This window comes from Puntigrus tetrazona, unplaced genomic scaffold (assembly GCF_018831695.1).
Source record: "Puntigrus tetrazona isolate hp1 unplaced genomic scaffold, ASM1883169v1 S000001062, whole genome shotgun sequence".
Classification (NCBI taxonomy): Eukaryota; Metazoa; Chordata; class Actinopteri; order Cypriniformes; family Cyprinidae; genus Puntigrus; species Puntigrus tetrazona.
The window spans coordinates 641,005-659,347 of NW_025048651.1; the positions used below are offsets into that span (position 1 = coordinate 641,005).

General features: G+C 37.0%; 2 protein-coding genes across 3 annotated transcripts in view; one reads left to right on the top strand and one right to left on the bottom strand.

The window, feature by feature from the left end:
• Window positions 1-943: 943 nt before the first annotated feature.
• Window positions 944-10,960, bottom strand: cratb (carnitine O-acetyltransferase b). Its single transcript, XM_043234095.1, has 15 exons — window positions 10,654-10,960; window positions 10,227-10,442; window positions 9,531-9,649; window positions 8,809-8,862; window positions 8,440-8,605; window positions 7,950-8,124; window positions 6,601-6,691; window positions 6,406-6,493; window positions 6,020-6,120; window positions 5,779-5,898; window positions 4,204-4,326; window positions 3,973-4,108; window positions 2,473-2,535; window positions 2,242-2,379; window positions 944-1,697 (listed from the first exon to the last, which is right to left on the bottom strand). The coding sequence occupies exons 1-15, from the start codon at window positions 10,702-10,704 to the stop codon at window positions 1,494-1,496; spliced, it is 1,845 nt and encodes a 614-aa protein (XP_043090030.1). The 5' UTR covers window positions 10,705-10,960; the 3' UTR covers window positions 944-1,493.
• LOC122340539 (SH3 and cysteine-rich domain-containing protein 2-like) overlaps window positions 10,421-18,343 on the top strand; it is a 34,300-nt gene continuing 26,377 nt past the window's right edge. Inside the window, exons 1-5 of one of the 2 annotated variants that reach the window (XM_043234097.1) lie at window positions 10,421-10,548; window positions 11,799-11,883; window positions 15,059-15,341; window positions 16,307-16,401; window positions 17,212-17,284. In XM_043234097.1, coding sequence (XP_043090032.1) covers window positions 11,821-11,883; window positions 15,059-15,341; window positions 16,307-16,401; window positions 17,212-17,284 — 514 coding nt within the window. In that variant the 5' untranslated portion in view covers window positions 10,421-10,548; window positions 11,799-11,820. Of the gene's footprint in view, window positions 10,549-11,480; window positions 11,635-11,798; window positions 11,884-15,058; window positions 15,342-16,306; window positions 16,402-17,211; window positions 17,285-18,343 lie in introns of those variants that run through there. The other variant, XM_043234098.1, reaches the window with a different exon arrangement.

The window sequence follows — 18,343 nt, forward strand, 5'->3', positions numbered from 1 at the left end:
GTCATCTTAAGCCAGAACACTTTTAAGGGCCTTAAAATAGATCTAATGGAGAAAAAGATTTGGGTATAACATGTGATCTGGATCTTGAAGTACTTGTAATTTGATTAAATTAAGCCTAAATTTTAAATACACTTAAAGAAAGCTTTAAAATGCATACTAATAATTGTCATATTTGCATGTTCATAGTTCTCTGATGTTGTTTAATGGTCACACGAAAGCAGGCAAACAAAATAATTTGTAGTTTTAAAATGATTTTTTCTTAAACTCATGAACCCTGCAGTACTTTTACAAACCTTTGGGAAACCTGCACATAATGTATAATTAACTGAATATTGTTAATTACATTTAATATTTTCTTACTAATTGTATTTTATATCAATATGACTGTCCCATGTATGTCAAAACGACAAACAAGAATGTAGTTGATTATATTACCTGAACTGCAATCTTTGTCATATCATTTGCAGATTACAATTTGAAGTAAAAAATTACAAGTAATCTTCCCAACTCTGCATGTCAACACACTCAAAACTAGATGGAGATCCCAAGTGGGAATGTTAGACAGAAATGAAGAACCTCATGCCCTGTAGATACTAATGTAATCACCCAATCAAATCATTTTTCCTGTTTATCGAGCTCAACTTGAAAACACATCTTGTGTGTAGCCATCTTCCAAACTCTCTTGAGCTGGGATGGGATACCAGACTAAGCTCTTTGCAACCAGCCAAGAGGGACCTTATAGCAAACCATATTGGTGCAAGAAGCAGCACTTCCTCCTCGTCCTTCCTGATTTTGTACATGCAGAACTGGTGCAAAAATATATTTGAGCACTTCCAACCAGCAGTGAGCGAGCTAAAGTTAGGTACCACAGTGTTAACTCTTATCCAAAATTCAGTTAGAGCTAAGGTAGAATATATAGAGCTCATGGGGAAAAAAACACTCATTTGTTACCACTGTACTCTGTTTATTACCAGACAACAAACTTTTTTTTTCAGGACATAATGAGCAACAGACATCTCCTGTATGTTTAAATAGTAACAATATCCGATTTTGTAACACAGTTAATGATTTCACACAAATATAAATGTGCAAGTTAAATATTTGGTCACTTCCTGAAAAATAACATTCAAAGAAGAAGTGTACATCTAATTGAACTGCTGGTATGTCACACAAAATCAGAAACTCCATGCTGTAGAGGGACACAAATACACAAAATGAGATCATTTCATATGCCTTTAAATTTGGTATTACATTAGATTGCTGGTTTAAATTTTAATGACTGTTCTGAAAATATAAAAAATAGCGATGTATTTCTTATTAGCAAACAGTCCATCTTACATGTACACCTGCATCTCAAGTGCTCAAATGCAATGCAAACGTCGTTTAACAAAGCCTGGCACTTTCAGGAGCTCATTCTGTTCACCACATATTAAAGGCTGTGTTCCTGAAGCTGGATTAGAGTGTTAAAACCATCTCTGAACGTCTAGACGGTGCTAAATGGTGGACTGAAATAACTCCTGGAGATCACAAAGCGATCTTTCTAACGTGAGAGCCAGCTTCTCTGCGTTGGTTTCCTCACAGCAGTTGAAGGCAGTTACGGAGAAGTGGACGTGATCGTGCTGTGGATTGTAACAGACTGCATATCCATCTGGAACCAGGGGTCCGAAACACATCACACTGTCTGTGTTGGTGGGCACCTGTGAGGAAGATGCGACATGCAAGTGCTATTAACCTTACCGTATTCTCAATATTAAGGCCTGCTGTGTAAACCCAACAATTTGTGTGGAACGCTTTGGAAAGACCAAGGGTTGGGAAGCATATATGCTGAAGAGTGAAGCCAAAACAATAGTTGGCTGTAGTATCGCTCAATTTGGGCATGAAACTAAACACTGGTAATATGCAGTGCATTCAAAAACGAATCTCAAGCCGTTTTATGTTGACATGCATGTCAAGCTGTTGTTGGGGACTCCCAAAACCAAAATATCAACCTTTCTTTACCCATAATAGGGGCAATTTAATATAAGATTTTTACATTACAAAAAAAAAAAAATTAAAACACACAACATTCTCTTTTAGTTTTAATCTTTCTAAAAAAAACAGCACTGAACTGTGCCTCATTTGTAGCCAAATCCGATGATTACATCAGAGTGGCACAAGCTGGCAGAAACTTTTTTTAGACTAATGTGAAAAAGTTCTGAATTCTCAAACTTACAGGATGTCTTATATATATTATAAAGTTACCTGTCCTGTTCGGAGTTTCCAGTGAGTGGCGAGTCCATAGGCCGTGTCCATGAAGATTCGGGGGACACTCAGTCCCTCCTCGATGGCTTGAAGTTTAAGACCCAGCAAGTGGCGATCTATGCCCTGGCCCATCAGCGACTGATCAAAAAAAAAAAAAAAAAAATACACTCATTACGCAGTCAAGAAAAATTAGGATCTGGGCAGAGAGTCAGAGGTTTCCGTTTTATTCACCTGCTCCGTGAGGATGCTGAACGCATCGACAGCCTGTCTCAGCAGCTGCACCTTAGCTTCTCTCTACAACACACACACATTTAATGAGCAGCGTTACATCTCACGTCATCTCCCTCGGGTGGAAAGATATGACAGCTTTAATGTAGCAGTCTATGGAATAAAAGAATAGAGATCATTTTGAGCTTATATTTCAAAATTCGCAAATCTTTTCCCCTCACAATTCCAAGGTTCTCTCAAAATTCTTATAAGAAAAATCAGTCAGAATCATGAGTTTATGTCCCTTACTTCTTGTTTTTTTCCTCAGAATTGTGCAACTTCTTTTAAATGGAGTTATAAAGTCTTGAGATAAAAACTTGCAAAATTCTAACAAAAACACAATTGTGTGATAAAACAGGTAATGTTATTTAAAGTCTTCTTGAGTCATTCTTGAGACATGAGACAAAACAAGGTACAGCAAGTGTAACTGCTATTAGATGTGAAAAATACAAAGACTTTAAATGTTATGAGGTTTTAATAATAGACTTTATATATATATATATAACACAATGATCCCATTCAATTTCCCATTATTTTACCAAATCTATGACCCCTATTGTCCTACATCTAAAACAGTGTCCAGAGCCATTCAATCATTCATATGCTTTAAAATGAATAAAAATGCTTTTTAATGATGATACAAGTTGTTGTTTTATGAAAAGCGACACTTAATAATATCTAATATCAAAGCAATGTTGTTTTTCAGTGACATGCTTGTTTCATAAGGTTTCAAAATTGTGTTCCTGCTTTTTGTCAACACCAATAGACATTCATTAAAATATAATAAAATCAGGTAGTATCAGGGGCAGCTGTCCTTCTAAAGGACCCCCTTGCCACAGTTCAGCTCTGAGTACAGGCTCTGCTGAGATTTATAGTTCAGAGAATATTTTAAATCCTATATGTAATTTTTTCCATGTCATAACCATGATATGTTCACATTCTTCTGAAGCAGTTTCCAACAGAAAAAAATGGTCAGATGTCAACACCATAAGATTTTGTTTTCCAAAGATGTATAAAAAAACTTAAATGTGACTCTTGAACAAAAGCTTTATAAATAATAACATACTTTTTGTTGAGTTTGTTTTAATTCATAGTTAAATAACTACAAATTCAGGTTTTCGTCACCACCAATAGATTAATATTTTGATATTTCATTGTGATATTTTATATTTGATAGTCACATATGAGAGTGTAACCTGTCGGCTAACATGACAACATGTTTTGAAAGGTTAAAAACTATTTTGAATGCTGTTAAAGATAAAGTTGAAATTATATTACATAGTTCAAGGTAAAAAGCACATTTTGTTTAAAAATAAAAAAAAGTTGGAAGGTTGAATCAAAGCATAGCTCAGTAGTTTAGTACATATAAGAAATATAAATGTAGTTTATTATTATGTAGTTTAAAAAGTGCTACAGTTACTGGTGTTAACTGTACCATGTACTCCAAACGGCTCCATTACTCACAGAAACGGCATCATCGTCAAAGGCCTGTATGAAGCTCAGCATCTGATTGGTCGGGGAGCGGATGTAGTCTGTTCTTCCTCCCCGGAACATCCTCAGAGAAGCGATGTCACAGGCGGCACACACTTCACTGTGGACTCTAGCAGAGAACAGGAGCCAAACGCACACTTTATTTATTCACTTTTATCTTCTTTCTTTACTGGATGATGCCAGAACTTCTGCTAAAAGCCTCACCGGTAGTAGGCCAGCTGAATCGCCACCTGGATGAAGGAATTTGGACTCAGCTTAAGTTGTTTGACAAACTCTTTTCCAAAGCGCTGGAAGTTAAAACATTTGATGTCCAAATCGTTGATGAGACTAAGAGGAGAATTTCATTTGAAAAATTAGCATATTATTATCAGCAGAGAGTTCTTGAATTACTCCACATATTAATAAACACAAGAGACAATGGCATTCCCTAATTTGCAAAGAAAACCCAATACTCAATCCATTATGGTAAAGCTTGGTTGTAGTAGTGCCGCACCGTCCTGAACTGAACATTTCTTCACATTATAGCCTCAAACGCATCCATGCCTCAGAATACTGTTGATGCCATCATTCTTTAAACTGCAAATATTTACACTTATGTTTGTCTTGGCTTGGGTTTTATTATTCAAACATAAGTGACGGATGTAGAATTCATAGTACCAGGCTTGTGTGTCTGTGTGTGTGTGTGTGTGTGTGTGTGTGTGTGTGCGCGCACCATAAAACATAGACCAAACATAGGCTACGTCTGTGCTATGCTTAAATTATGCCATTTAATATCTGTTTTCATACTACTCGATTTCTTATTACACAATATGAAAATCTATTACTATATAAATTACTTCATATTACATTAAATAATATACTGTATACTCAATTTCAGTCATTTTCTATTACATTTCTATTCTATTTTCTATTACTGTTTCATCTGTGCTGTCTTCACATCTAAATTAGAGAAAAAGAGAATGGTTTTAAATGTAAAAAAAAAAATGTAACAGTAATTATTATTGAATTATCTTTTTATTATAACAGCATGTTGAATGTGTGCTTGTCAGACCACGTTCAACACTGAAATAGACAACTGAGAACAGTTGTAGACTCTTTCACCTAGATATCACACTACAGAGACTTTGTCTGTTCCCAGAACTAGAAAATACAAGAGACGGGTAACAACTGTCCTGTTTGACACTGTAACGTGGCTTTGACACAATCTATACTGTATAAAGAACTATAGATATAAATGTGACTTGACTTCATTGGGATAACAGAAAAAGCAGATGTGTTCTGATGGGATCTGGTAAAGAAATCTGGATCCAACATCTAACACAGTGCTGTGTGTTTTTCAAACATTAACTGTTAATTTAATGTCCAGAAACATTTATCTAAATGCATATGTACACAAAGTAAAAAAAAAAAAATATTAGCACATATTAATGACAAAAAAATACAGAAAATGTAAACGGGACTACAAAAGGAAGACCTTGTGCTCATGTACTGGCAAGTCTCGCAAACTAGAAAAAAGGTGAAGTTGGCAACACTGCCGTAAATGCAACAGAATAGCCCTGCACTAACGATAGGAGTTAGTACAGTATTGTGATAATCATATTATAACTTTACTGAATTTAGACTGGTCCAAGCCCCTTTGGGCCTAAGACTGGACTACTACAATGCTACAGCTACCTCCCAGCTATCACAACTAAACCAGATTGCTGGTGTGTGTCTGATCATAAAAAAATGGATAATAAAAAAAAAGTGCCCAAAACGGTAATGGACAATTGAACTCACATATCCAGGTTCTGCTTGGCCATCTCTAGATCCCATTTGATCTCAGAATTGATGTAGAAGTAGAGTTTCTTGGGCATGGGCAGAGGAATCAAAGGAGCTCGCATTCGGTCCGGTTTCTTACTAAGAGAGGAAAACATAGTCAATTACTGTTACCACCCTGATCTCTTTATACGCTGGCATCTTACTAGCTGAGAGTTTGTGCAGTGTGCACCTGGATGTGGATTATTAGGATTGTAAATACCAGTATTCTAGTACATGATCCAACAATGTGGCTATCGGTGGACCTTCAGCTGTCGCATGTTCATACAAGAGACCCCAAGAGCCATCCTCACCAACAACAAACTGAACACAGAGCAGGGGGGATTATCAATGAATACAAAAAAACAAATAAACGGATATAGTTAAAAACAAACCTTGTCATACAGCTATAAATGACAGTTTTACACAAGCTGAGTATTGATCATTACATTCTCCATACACACATTACTTTGCTAATGATCAGGGTTTGCTTTATAAATACATTTCCTGAATAAAGGGTCATTCATCATACTTATTTATTAACAAGAGCCTGTGCTTGTTAGATTAAATGCCAGAACATTGGAGCTGGCCCTTGGTCATGCAGCTCACCTGTAGCGTCTTGTCAAACCAGCGATTGCCGCTGTTTGAGAAAGTCCCGCCACCATGCAAAATCTGTGCTGCCATTCGACTAGAATACCTGCAGAACAACCAACATCCTTAGCACCGCATCAAACATCACTGGTAAAGATCTGAGCACTCTGCTTAGCTCTAGTAACATTCAATCAATGTATAAACAATTCTTACTTCTCATCAGAAATCCTCATAACTGGAGAGTCCAAACACAACGTAAAGATTGATTTCTCTATCAGCCTCACAGATTCTTTATTGATTTTATCTGAAGAGAGAAAAAAAAATGTTCAACTTAAATCAAGCATAAAACTCGGTGAAGCCAAAGACAGGCCCCATGAAATCAGGGCAATACCCACCTATTTTTCCAGCAACAGACATTGTAAAATAATTACCTTACATTAATCGTAATTTGGTGCTACAAGGATAAAAAGCCAGGATAACAGATCTTCTCAAAGCTGTTTTAACACTGTGATATTTTGACATGATCAAGTATTTTGCAAACAATATTCAAAACGCAACAGAGCACATTACATGAAGTCTAGACTAGTGAGTGTGCATTTAGTGTGTTCTCTCACGGCATGATTCAATATATTAAAGTGCATTTAGAACAATCACAAAGTCAAGACAAATGGGGCAGAAAATGTATATTTAGAGCGCTTAGTTTCACAGAGACAAGAAATAAATTCCAGCTTTGAATCTGAACGAATCAACCGAATCAACAATTTTTTGGTTTGTTTATTTTAAATCATTTTAAATATAATTTAACGTTATGCAATATGCAATTGCAGTTAAATGCATTCATGTCTTACAGTAAACAGTGTGTGACACATCTAAATGCCGCTTCTGATGCAGCTTCTTAATTGATTTCATTTGCTTGGTAACAGGTCAAAGGTCTTTTTTTTTCTAAGAATTTGTAAGAATTTGACTCAAAAGGTAATGGACAAAAAAAATACTTTATACCAGTAAAACTGCCCACAATATGTAAAAATCCATTTAAACTTATCAGAAAAGATGAATTGATGTCAGCGTTCATTAAAAATATAAAAAATAATTAATGTTTAATCATTTTAGACACTCGATTTTACAAAAGGCTACCTGGATAATTATAGCGTCATTCATTAAATTCATAGACATACTATCTTCTCTATTTCCAGTTTGTAGCGTGGATCATTCATCAATCAATCAATCAATCAATCATTTTTATTTATATAGCGCTTTTAACAACAAAGGTTGCATCAAAGCACTCAAGGCATTCATTACAACAATTAATCTAAATCTCATGTTTAAGCATCTGTTATCTTGCTAAATAATTTATGCTACTAGTGCCCACTGATGTTTTAAACCTATATTAATATTCAATTTATGAACCTTCAAACATCTTAGAATGCGCACATGTAAGACATGAAAATCTACAATTTTCAGACCTCAGTACCTGCGCACGGCCCAGTATATAAAGACTATAATGTGCATCACTCTTGCTAATGGATCTTTCCTGTGTTGTTGAGTGTGTAGGTCAGGTTTACCTCTGAGCAAGCGTGTGTAAGCCTGACCCCAGGTGTGACGATGCTCGCTGGTCAAAATCCCCATCGGTTCCTTATCGGTTTTCCATGACTGAGAACGGATCCGCAACAGCTGAGCATGGATCTGACTTTCGGTCAATGGTGTTCCGTCGCTGTTGTAAACATCCAGCTGAAAAAACTGCACACAACCACATATAATTGTGTGTATATAAACTCTATATAAAGAGCCATTTGCATCGATTTTCAAAATGAACAAATAGCCCAGTCATTTTTATGACTTTAAGCCTAGGCAACTTCCACATAAAAATCCATGCGATTTCCTAAATATGAGCTACTGATGATGATAATAATATAATTTTCTTGGTACATACATCTTGGTAAATATCTTGTGCTACAGGCAAATGAGAAGTAACACAAGGTGCTGAAGGATTTTTGTTGAATTGTATACAATATCTATTTTGTTCCTATCATCTTACTAGGTAATCAAGGTTACCTGGTAGTTCCTGACTACAGTAATGTGAGCCGGGCCACGGCGTGGACGTCCATAGTGAATCACATGGTCATGTTTGGGTCCTGGGATTCGGCAGGAGGAGAACAGCTGAGGAAACAACTCCATACATAATGGCTGTCCGCGCATGTACTCTATCGCCAGTCTCCCACTAGATGATCAAGACAGATATCAAGGGAAAAAAAAAAGAGATAGGGAATCACGCTGAGCTACAGACAGCAACAGTGGGATATAATTAGAAATAATATCATGATATTAAGTTCCAGTGTTTGGCAATGCTTGACTGAAACATGCAGACCAGTGCGAGTTAAAGGTTAGCGGTTATCTGCCATTGTATGTTGATATCATCCAGACCTGTCCACCTGAGCTTTAAAGTCCAACACTCCTGCAATTAGCTTCGATGCAAACCTGTGCAAGAAACAACGTAGGCACACAGACATTACTCACACATAGGGATGGATCAGTATGCGTATCCGTATACTACGGTTCTCGGACAAATTCCAAATGGAAGGGATCATCCCTATCCCCTTGGATGGGGTACTTGGGGCACGAGCGTGTCAAAATATAGCCATTTGGAATGCACTCGGAGAAGGGAGCGATGCAGTTTCCTTATTCTCAGATGGGATGTTCCCGTGTCAAAGCAGCACGGTCTCTTAAAAGATGTCGCTGTTTTAATGTCATGAATGTCTTTTTATTGTTAGCATTACTGTTGCAAATAAAAATACATTTGTATGTAATTTTTTTTTAAATATGCTAATATATAAAAACTAATATACAACTTTTTTTTGGTGTCACGAGAACATACCAGATGAAGACAATGAGGAAATTGCATCACTCCCTTCACTAAGCGCATTCCATATTATTACATTATGACACACACATGCTCTGCTCACTCCAAAGTACTCACTCCAAGGGGATAGGAATGATCACTTCTAACTGGAATTTGTCCAAGAACCGACTGGTCTATTAATGCTTTGATTTTAGTGTGCAATCAATTATCTATCATAGAAGATGACATTTGTATAAACAGTTCTATAAGGGATTTTGAGAGTGTGTAGATCCTGGCGGTCACATACACTAGTTGGCCCCTCCAGTCAGTGAAGTCACGCTTGGGCAAAGAGATGGCGGGGTTCGAATGCACTGCCAAGGGCTGCCTGCACTCCAGGTAGGCCCACTGGACCCACCAATCTGAAATCTGCAGAAGGTTAAGAAACACGCTCACTCACAAAATACACCAGATCAATACTAACACTCCACCATGCTAAGACACGCACCATCAGAATGAAAACTGCTGCACATAACTTTGATGCCAAAACTGAGGCTGTTTGTAAAGTTTTGAAAGATAAAACACTCTTCTGATAATTCCATCATTCTTGCATCCTCCTAAAATGTTATTTACTGTCTGTTCAAAATAAATGTTTTGAAGCTGTACATCTTCAAGAGTAGCCTGGTTAATTTTTTTTTAATAAAATACAAAAAATGTATTTGATACAATAGTGCTGCATCAAATTAAATCGAATTGTTGACATGATAATGAATCGTAAAACCCTTGACAAAATGCTTTGCTTGTGGAGGATTTAGGATGAAGCTTGTAGAATGTGCCATAAAATAAAGGCAAATTTATATCTCGAGCCATGAGCCCTTTACGAACTGCAAGGCACCCATTAGGCCTATTATTTCATTTCTATTTGAAACAAAAAAGTACCACGGCACTACAGACTATCCACATAAATAAAGGTATTGACACGTTACACTGTTAATGTTGTTCTCACCCAGTTGTGCGAGTGCTTCGCTCTCTTGATCAGCTCTCTTTGCAGTTTTTCGCCCAGACCTCCAGGGCAGCCGAACTTCTGCACGATCCGACGGGTGTGCTCTAGCTCGTCTGGCGGCAGGAGCGGCTCCAGAGCCGTCAGGTAGCGCTGCAGCGTCTGGAGAAGCGGAGGCACCGGCTGCGGCGGAACCGAGGAGTGGGCCTGCCTCAGCGCGGCCTGGACGGACACAGGGACGAACTCAGCTACTTAATAGCTTCAATTACATCAAAGTCACTTCCCTCACGTGCTCGTGCAAGACCTCTCAACGCAAAGACGAACTTCGGTATGTTAGCAAATAAATGCATTTTTTCTAATAATCATACTTTTTGAATAGGAATATGTGCATAAAAGCACGCGTACAATATGTGCATCACACTACGCAACTTACCCTGAGCATGAATAAAGAGCCTATTCTTGGAGGTATTCTCTCTAAAATCATTGTTCTACGCTGTTTGTTGCTCACGGTGAAGTAGCAAACTAGTACTTAAGCTTGCGCAAGCATGAGCGTCACGGAGACTCGGAATCTTCATTAATGATATATTACGGTAGGATAACGCGTTATTCTAAGGAACGAAACAAGAATGCAGTAAACTATTGTGACAGTTGAAGTGTTCTGTCCGTTCCCCAGTCGTTAAAGTTCGGCTTAAGTTCGTGAGCTCCAGCACGCACTTCGGGTGTGGACGCTACAACACGTGTGCAGTGTTTAGTGTGTACTGCCGTATTATTTCGTGTATGTGCGCATGAGCATTAGACGAGGACAAGGAAATCTGTTCAGTGCCTGAAGAGAAGTGCTTCCAAGGTTAACAAAAATGTCATCACTGATGTATAGTATATTAGAATATGACACTTTGGATTACAATTATCCAATAATAATAATAATAATAATAATAAACAGAAAATCGTCATTAAAGTTATATTCTGAGCACTGTTGACAACTCTCAAGAGACAAATAAACACCTGCAGTTTTAATAACAAAGTATTAATTATTTAATACTAATAAATGAGCCTGAAAACTGAAACTGTTGAGCCTGCAGCATCAGAGCGCCCCCTCTGGCTGAATCACGCAGGGACGTGTCCAGTCGTCTAAATGTGTACATTAGTCATAAGTATCCTGTGATGATATGACCCAGAATATGTCCCACTTAAATTCAAGATGCTACTGGGTAGACTTCTGCATTGCAAAAGCATTTGGGGGGTTTTACAATTTAGCCCCAGTTTTATCCATTTAGCCCACAGAAAGTTTAACGCACCAGCGTCTTACTAAATTATTTCTCATCACATAAAGAGTGGCCATGGCTTCAGCCGAAAGTATAAGAATAGCTGGTAGGAGTGGTCTGAAGAAAACTGGATCATTTGCTTAAAGGCGACTGTAAGTTTACTTTAGTCTGTAGTTTGCATTGCATTCAGCGCAGCGATGCGCCCAGAACACACATGCTCCGTATTTTAAATGAATGTCCTCCATCGGCGCTTTCTGAGTTTGAGGTGAGACCCACGCTGAGCTGAGGGTTCAGCTGCCTGCTTCTCTCTCGGCAGAGGTGTTGAACGCGGATCGTGGATGAGTTGCAGCGGCACAGACCGCGAGCAGCGGACCGCAGACTCCGGAACTCCCGCGGAGAAGGTAAACCGCTTTCGCTCCGAATCGCATTAGTCATAGTGAAGCGACTGCCTCTCAAGTAAGTCAAGACACCGATTCTTATGCTCTGTTTAGACTGTTTTTATTTAAACGATGCTGTGCGTATACAGCTCAGATCACTAAAGTAGCTCACCTACTGTGTATTTGAAAGCAATGGCTAGTTTGATGATATATATATATATATATATATATATATATATATATATATATATATATATATATATATATATATATATATATATATATGACTAGTCGTGATTTCACTATCATGGAGATATGTTAAAATAAATTGTCAGCATAGCCTTGCGATGCACTATGATTAATATACTTTTATTAAGTTTTATTAAATGTTGCTAGTTCTATGATTAGACCTGATACTCATTCTAAATAAATAAACTGTAGATATCTAAAGTCAAAGATAGGCGTAGTGAAAACTGAATTACAGATATGTAGGCCTGACATTTTCACTAGTCAAACTATTCAGGTCATGAATTATTAATAATAAGCTACGCATTTGGGAACATTAAATGCTAAATTAACTTCCCAGACCCTATTATAGGCGAACCATTTGTGAATCACTGTGGTTCTGAGAATACTAAAGAGTATATATGAATGGGGAATCGCAAAAATTATACAAACGAACACATTTACGCTTTTGATTTTATTTTGATGCGCAGCGTTTGTGGTCTCTACGGTAGTTATAGTGGGCTCGCCAACTGGCGGAATCCACGAAGGCGTTTGACATAATAAATAATATCAAACGCTCATTTCTAATAAATCAAGTTTATATCAAGCACTGCAAGGTCAGCTCTAGAGCTGTTTGGGTGCAGTGATAAGAGCAGAGAAACTTTCAGTGAGTGAAAAACGATGGCGTTTTGAAACATTAGGAAAGTTGACGATTCTTAAATGGTACAAAAAAGGCTTTATTATGGTTTTTAAAAAGGCTATTCATTTAAGAAACAGTGGAGGTTATACGCAGGTACACGTCGTGTATCCACTTCCTTTTCAGATGACTTTGCGTATACCCACTTCTAAATCCGCGCAACATTCAGTGTTCTGCATTAGTCAAAATCATGACAGTCCACCATATGAATAGATAAATAGATCAAATATATCAATCGCATGTGAATAAATGCAAATATTCCATAAAAACACCAGCTGGTCTATGCATGAGAGAATCAAATAATAATAACAATAATAATAATAATAATAAATAACATAACTGCACAAAGTAGAAACATACTGTGGGAAGAGGCATGAAGCCTAGTTAGGTTTTAATCAAGAGTTCAAACGACGTTAAGCGCTCTACAATTCTGAAAATATTTTCAATATTGACAATTTCTGCTCTATTTTGGTTAGCATATAAAAACAAGTTCCAAACAAAGATCACAGCAGTCATGCATCTCAGAGCAACACACTGAATCAATCATTTTCAGATTCAGATTACCATTCAGATAACTCCATTCATAACGACAGGAGCTTGTTTATATTTGTGTATTAAACAAAATTTAAAACATGTAGCATTATTTATGCAGCTGTGGACGTGAATGCATGTTAGAGTTCAGTATCATTAAAACGTCTATGTAAATGAAAATAAATGTCACTGATCTCTGTTGCTTGCATTTCTTTTGTGGTGTAAAGATCAATTTTTGTTTAGGCTGATTTCATTAATTCATAGTGTCATATTATTAAAATGTAAAAATGTAAAGATAATGTGTTATAAAATGTAAACAATTAAGGCAGTAAAGTATACTTATATGTTATTTAATGAATATAATAATTGATTGTTTTTGTGAAAACCTACATCTGTAAATTATGCTTTTTACAATGTTTTTAAAAAAACATTTTTATATATATATATATAATTGTCCAGACCTCGGCTGGTAGGGAGGGTTGATTACTGGACCTCAAGTCATTTTAGTTGAAGACCCCTGCCCTAAACATTTAGTAGAACAGTGTATACATCTCAATAAATTAGTTGTGGAAAAGTTTATTTCAGTAATTAAACTCAAATGTGTATTAAATAAAATCAATGCACACAGACTGAAGTAGTTTAAGTCTTTGGTTGTTTTAATGGTGATGATTTTGACTCATATTCAACAAAAAACTACCTCACTAAATCTATCTCAACAAATAAGAATACGGAGACATGCCAATAGTTAATCAACTCAAAACACCTGCAAAGGTTTCCTGAGCTTTCAAAATGGTCTCTCAGTTTGGTTCATTAAGCTACTCAATCGTGGGGAAGACTGCTCATCTGACAGTTGACACGCTTCACAAGGAGGGTAAGCCACAAACATTCATTGCCAAAGAAGCTGGCTGTTCACAGAGTGCTGCACAGTGTGCATGTTAAGAGAAAGTTGAGTGGAAGGAAAAAGTGTGAAAGAAAAAGAGGCACAACCAACCAAGACAACCGCAGTCTTATGAGGATTGTGAAGCAAAACCGATTCAAGAATTTGAGTGAGCTTCACAAGGAATGGACTGAGACTGGGATCAAGGCATCAAGAGCTACCATACACAGACGTGTCAAGGAATTTGGCTACAGTTGTCGTATTCCTCTTCTTAAGCCACTCCTGAACCACAGACAACGTTAGAGGCGTCTTACCTGGGAGAAGAAGAACTGGACTGTTACTTACTGGTCCAAGTCCTCTTTTTGTATTTTGTATTTCATTTGCAAACCAAGGTCCTAGAGTCTGGAGGAAGGGTGGAGAAGCTCATAATTGCTTAAAGTCCAGTGTTAAGTTTCCATGGTCTGTGATGAGTTGGAGTGCAGTGTCATCTGCTGGTCCATTGTGTTTTTTCAAAACCAACGTCACTGCACCCTTTTTACCAAGAAAGTTTCTTCTGCTGACAATATTTTTGAAAATGCAGATTTCATTTTCCAGCAGGATTTTCCAGCACCTGCCCACACTGCCAAAAGCACCAAAAGTTGGTTAAATGACCATGGTGTTGGGGTGCTTGGCTGGCTAACATATTCACCAGACCTGAACCATATAGAGAATCTATGGGTTACTGACAAGAAGAAAACGAGAAAAAAGAGACCAAAAATTATTCAGTGGACTATGTAACACATTTGTTTATCAAGACATTACTTCTCTTTAAATGTATTAGTTTAATAATCCTATCTTTTGATCTGTCTCTCTTTCTTTCTAATATGTAGCTGCTGCGTCTGAAACGCTCGCTCACATTTATGCGGAGTAAAAGTGTGGAGAACTTCTTCCAGCGTTCACAGAGCGATGCTTACCGACCGACAGAGCTCTTCTCTGGTGCCCTGCCTTCTTCCCCTGCCTCTGGTAACAGCAGTAATGTTTTGCCCTCCCCCAGCATCAGCTCTAGACCTGCTCCATTCGGTGTGCAGCCACGACCAGCACAAACACACTCCTTCCTTGAGCATGTGTTCCGTCGACCCACCAGCTGCAGTCTGTGCAAGCTCATTATTGCAGGTAAGCAAAGAACAAGAAGTCTTTCTATTTTTGCACTTCTGTCCTCATTTTAGCAACTCTTGCCAGACCTTTCTTGCGAGGCATTTCTTCCCTTCTTTCCTTTTGCATTCTCTATGAGACTCTCATTTACATTTGTATTCCAAGCAGTTTAAAAATAAGAAATGATAGAACGAACATAAAGAATTTATACTAGAAACAGTAACAAGAGAAGTTCACAGTTCAAAAGTATGAGCCACAGTAGGAGCGTATAAAGTAAGACACCATCAGACAATAGTAGGAGATTCAGTTTTAGTGAGGGACTATGATGTACTGAATATCTGGGCTGTTTGGAATGGCTAAATTCAGTGGGTGAATTGAATAGCTTTTATCCTGGCTGAGAGTTCTATGCAAACATTGTAAGATATATGTATATAATTTTCATGCTGGCATGAGAAAGCAGAACTGTGCACATTTAGTATAGCAGGAATATCCATGTGCCTGTATGATAGGTCCCAGTAATATTCTTTATATTAAAAGAGTAATGGTCCAACACCTGAGCCCTGAAGCACTTCCAGCCTGGACACTTATCCTCTCCAAGTAATTCTGAAGTATCTAACATTGAAGTAAAATTCATTCTCATGTTGACAATACCCATAGTAGATATGGGGATCTTCTGAAGGCTTCAGACCTGTCTAATGCAATGAATGACCTGGATCAAATTAAAAACCATTTGTCTTAAGTATTTTCAATGTAAACAAGAGTTCTGTGCTTTTCTAGTAGTGTAGGTAATATAGGGTTGAACGTTCCAGGGGGGAAAAAGCATTTGTTAAAACCAAGCAGCCAAAACATTTTTTAGCTTCTTCCACATTGTGATGAAAATTATTTGCAGACACAAACTTTACTAACATTTTACTTAACAGGAAAAAGGTGCGCAATAACCTTCTAAATTCTAAAGCACTTGAGTCTCGTTTTGCATGTCTTTTTAGGCAACTCTAAACAGGGACTGCGTTGTAGAACGTGTAAGATGGGAGCTCATCTTTGGTGTCTCTCTGAAGTCTCAGAGAAACCATGCCAAGGAAAGGTATGTTTGACTTGTTTATATCTGCGGTAAAGTTTCTCTTTTCTACTGTGCTATTGTCAGTTGTGTGGTACTACAAATAAATATCAAATAATTTAATTAATATAATTTTCTTGGTTGGTCCTGGTTTGTGACAAAGAACATGGAGCACAGAGAAACTTCTAGCCATGACAGGGTGAGCAGATGGCTAAGGCGACTCAAGGGATAGAGAAGGTTCTAGAGAAGGGCCTTGACCACTGAACTCCACAGAATGAAATCCGTCTGGCATAGCTCACTAGTGTGAACGTCTTCCTTATGGATTTGTCTAGCCCCAGCTAAAACATAAGCTTGAGCTCATTTAGTTCAGTTGCAATAGCAGCCTTCAAAATTGAACACCTAATGATGGACCTAAAGAAGCTCCTGATTAAATGGCACAACTCAAAGTTACAGAATTACAGTAGCGATTAAAGTAAGCCAGAGAGAGAAAAACCCAAAGGTTACTTGAAGATGTGAAGTACTTCGGAGATAGGTTTGCTCACATATTGGAGAGCAGTTACGATAAAAACAACAGTACAGAAAACAATGAAGAAAACTAAAGAAACCAATAAAACCATCACAAACACACAGTATTACACGCACTAACCCATACTTTATATATGCTGTACTTATATATAGGCAAATTTTACATCTGCCCATCCTGGTAAATCTTTCAGCAATTGTGCACATTATTCATAATACTCAAATATTATTAGTAATAATATCGACTGAGATATTTAATAACTGAGACGGAGTATGATTCTTTCTCTTTTGTGTATTTCTCTTTCTTTCCTCAAGTCTGGCATGTTCAAGAGGAACTTAAGCACACCTGTACTGACCAATGATCAGTTATATGCTGTGAAGACACCGGGTATGTGTGTTTGAGTGAAAACCTGATTTAATGTGTAAAGTAATGAAATAGCATAAATATTAATGCACTGATCAATTGTGTTTATTATATGTTCTACTAAGAATCAAGAATTTAATCGGGATTTAGGTTTAGGTGTGAGAGATGTTATTTGAAGCTTTTACAAAAATGATTTAGTCAAATGTGTTATTAGTACACTTCTTGGCGCTAAAATTAAGGAAGAATTTTCTTAGTGTGCTTCAGAGATATATAAGTAACAAAGTTTTATATATATATATATATATATATATATATATATATATATATGTATGTATGTATTTAAATGGCTATTATACTTGGCTTATATACTGACAAGTATACAAAAAAAGTATAATTTTGGCAGATGCATAAGTTATCTTATTTTAGCTGTACATAAACTGTCCACTGTGCTGCTGGTATTTGTTATGATATTATTTTTAGCTATTATTGTAATCATAAGCACACTCGTTTGCAGCTTAAATAGTTTTTTTTCTTCCATTTACCACACTTTGTTATTCTTATGTAAAATAGCGTCTAGTAGTTGGGTGTTCTATTGTTACTATTATGCCTGGTCAAGGACGGTAAGAAGAGCTGTGTCCAAACTAACTACCAAGAACTGCAACTGCTAAAACTTTACTCACAAATATCCAATGACAAAATAAAAAAAAATAGTGTCATGATCTTAAAGCCTGAAAAATTGCACAAAGCCTGCACAAAAATTAATTTCATCATCTGTTTTGGCCAAACATTTCATCTAATTGACTATTATCACACCGCTGTGGGCACGTTTGGAGAGAAGAGTAAGTTGGCTGTTTCCCTTTTTCAACATCTGTAAAGCAATTTCAGCATTTGTAAAGCAGATGTTCCAATAGATGATATTCCATTAGCGACCATTCAAAAGTTGTACAAATCTATTCTAAGATACTAAAGCTGTATAAAAGGGATATCTCATCTAAAAATGTAAATTCTGCCATCTTTTACTTACATCAAGTTGTTTCAAACTAATGTAAGTTAGTTCAAATATGAGTTTCTTTCTTATATTGA

What these genes read in the sequence shown, in the direction of transcription:
- cratb (XM_043234095.1), bottom strand. Translation starts at nt 10,704, where the DNA reads ATGATTTTAGAGAGAATACCTCCAAGAATAGGCTCTTTATTCATGCTC. An exon ending in GGTTTGACAAGACGCTACAG is followed by an intron (nt 6,121 to 6,405) that starts GTGAGCTGCATG and finishes CTCTGTGTTCAG; the next exon opens with TTTGTTGTTGGTGAGGATGG. An exon ending in GGAAACTCCGAACAGGACAG is followed by an intron (nt 1,698 to 2,241) that starts GTAACTTTATAA and finishes TCTTCCTCACAG; the next exon opens with GTGCCCACCAACACAGACAG.